The 2,977-nt window shown below is 52.7% G+C and overlaps 1 protein-coding gene across 1 annotated transcript; it reads right to left on the reverse strand.

Moving 5' to 3' along the window:
- Positions 1 to 633: 633 nt before the first annotated feature.
- On the reverse strand, positions 634 to 1,242 carry LOC103275534 (GTPase ERas-like). The gene has a single exon (XM_021706394.1). It carries the CDS (start codon positions 1,240 to 1,242, stop codon positions 634 to 636), a length of 609 nt encoding a protein of 202 aa, XP_021562069.1.
- Positions 1,243 to 2,977: the final 1,735 nt, after the last annotated feature.

Consider the following 2,977-nt stretch of genomic DNA (forward strand, 5'->3'; position numbering starts at 1 on the left):
AGTTCATGGCCTTCTCTCTGGGAGGTCTGTCTGGGAAGAGATCAGGAATGCTTCAGAAAGTATTCAAAAATGTACCCAAAGAGAAAAATGCTTTTATATTTGGCTTCTGACATGCCCAATAGATGTTCGCAGTAAGACAGTAGGCTTGAAACCCAGACACTGCGAGTGAGAAAGGCCTTTTTGAGTTCAGTGAGCTCAACTGTAACAAGTCAAGGTGGAGTCTGGCCACCCACAACCCAGTGTCTCTTCCCATGTAGAGAGGGCACCTCTTCCACCCATGATTCCAGGCCTGAGACTGGATGCTCGGTGTAGTTTCTTTTTCTTTTTCTTTTGAAACTCAAGAACACCATTTATTTAATTTTGCACAAAATCTCAACTTGACGTAAGAAAACCAACAGTAGACACTCCCAGGTTACCAAAAAAGCCCCTCACCAAGTGAAAACAAGACAAGTGTCCCAAACAGCTAGTTGATCAGGGTCTGACTTCAAGGGAATCATCACCTTGGTGTGGGGGAGGGTCTGTTTTTCTTAATCAAGATCTTCAGGCTACAGAGCAGCCACAGTGGCAGGTAGACTTCTGGTGCCAGGTCCTCTTCCAACCTGGCCTGGCCACAGCATCCTTTGCCATGGCCTCTCAGGCCCTCTGGATTTCATGGACAAGCAGTGAAAAGGCCTCCTCCACACCTTGCTGTGTCTTGGCTGTGGTCTCCACAAAGAGGGCCCCCCAGCTCTGGGCAAGGGCTGCAGCAGCGGCATGAGCATCTCTGGCAGTGGTCACAAGGTCACACTTGTTGCCCACAAGGATGAGGGGCTGGGTAGGGTGAGGACCCCAGGTGGCCTGCATCTGCTGCAGCTGGGTCAGAGTTGAGGGGTCATTGAGAGCAAAGACGCCCAGCACACCATCACCAATAGCCACGCACTGGTCACGCAGGACCTTATGAGTGGCCTGCCCTGCGGTATCCAGTACGTTCAGAATGTAGCCTGCTTCACTCAGGGGCAGCTCCTTCCAGTAGGAACCCTGGATGGTGGGGTCGTGGTCCTCCACAAAGCACTGGTGGTTCAGCTGGGTGATCAGTGCACTCTTGTCCACACCACTTGCATGTACCACCACTGCCTGGTACTCTGGCAGCTTCTTGCCAACACCCCTGCAGCGTGCTCGAGTCCAGAAGTTCTCCTCCTGGGAGGCAGGGCTCCGTGTGCCCAGGCCCAGGTCGAAGTTGCCAGGCTTTGTTGGCAGCTCCATGCCCGCAGCAGGTAGCTCAGGGAAGAGCAGTGGGTGGCAAGCCCAGTGTCCTGGGACAGGCGGGTGCGCTGGGGCTGGTGGGGGTATAGTTTCACTTAAAAGTGACCACCCCCCTCTGCAGAGCCTGGATGATGGTGGAAAGAGGAGAGAGACAGACAGTGTGGGCAGGGAGCCAAGCCCGTCTACTCCCCAACCCCCAAAGTCACGGAGAGCCCTGGGGGAGCCGGGGTGCAGGGCTGTCCTCTCGGGGGGCCCAGCTTGGTGACAAGGCAGAGCATGTGTCAGGCAGTGCCAGGGTCTCCTCTGCCTTCTTGAACTTGTTGGGGAGTGGACATTGAGTAGAGAACCTGCCGAGGTGACCTGTGTCAATCAGAGGTGCTGGCTGGACAGGTAGAACTTGGACTCAGTGGAAGAGGTGGAGATAGTCTCCAGGGCCTGCTGGCCAGTGAGAGATGAGGACGCTACTTGGCTCTGAGTAAGAGACCAGAGTTGGAAGCGATGGAGAGCGAGTAGAGGCAGGAGGGCAGGGCTGTCTGGCCTTCAACTCCAGCTGGACCAGACAGCCCAGGGTGTGCCTGGGGACCACACACAGCTCCAGAATCCCTTCCCCTGCTACTCCCTGAGCCAACCCCTACGGGAGCTGGGAAGTGGGCTGGAAGTCGGGCTGGTGTGCGTTTCTTTTTTATCTTTTTTGAGTTCATAATATGCCTTTATTTTGTAATTTATAAGCAACTTTTAATCTGTCCTTCAATAGTTAATTCAATCGGTGGCTGCTTTTCTTAGATACTTCTCTTATGTTCAAGAGAGGGCAAGAATTTAGCCCCTGATTTAAAAAACAAGCACACACAAGGGGTGGGGAGGGAATGACCCTAACTAGAAATAATATTCCACCGTGACTTTATTGCTATGAAACTTCCAAATTGATTGTTCTTCTGGATGCTTTCTTTTGATGGCCACAGTAGCTGATAATTCTGTATTTACACACTTGAAACAATTAATGCTTCTATTTTATCCATAGATTGATTCTCTGGGATTCCTGTAGAACCACACCACCTTCTGTCATGGCACTTTGTTCCACTGAGGCTAAGGCTGCCTCCTGAGGGGCTGGCTGGCAGACCATGAAGTTGGTTCTGGCCTCCGAGCATCCCCCTGCCGGCACGTGTTCTACACTCTCATGTGCTCCCGCATTTCTGATCAATAAAGACACTTTTTAATGGCCCATTTGCAAGTGGACGCTGAAGCCCAAACCTGGCCGTTTTGATGCTCAGCCAAGTGCTTCTGTATGATGCTGAGTCCTTATAACTCGCTACAGGTGCCAGAACTCACAGGAGGGCCACACCGTCCCCCAAGCCCGCTCTTTTCCTGGCTCCACACTCTGCAGGTTCCGGTTGGGGAACTCTGGGGCAACAGCTTCATTTTCCATAGGGTCCACTTCAGGGGTTGCCATCTGCTTGGAACTGGTGAAGAGGGCCGATGAAGAGGGCTGTGAACCCACACTCGGGGCTCCTGCAAATGGCAACAATCCCCAGAACCGTGACCGAAGCATCATCGCTGAGAGGATCTCAGGCCAAGTTTCCCCTCCTTGGCCTCTGAGGCTGGCTCTGCGCAGCCATATTAACTCAGGGCAGTGAATGTTTCTACCCAAAGAGGTCAAACTCACAGGGACTGTTTCAACTTCCAACGCAGAAGAAAACCAGGAGAGTGACCAGATTAATGCCTCCATAACCATTCCCCA

The sequence above is a fragment of the Carlito syrichta genome, unplaced genomic scaffold (assembly GCF_000164805.1).
Source record: "Carlito syrichta isolate Samal-C Ts95f unplaced genomic scaffold, Tarsius_syrichta-2.0.1 Scaffold315518, whole genome shotgun sequence".
Lineage (NCBI taxonomy): Eukaryota > Metazoa > Chordata > Mammalia > Primates > Tarsiidae > Carlito > Carlito syrichta.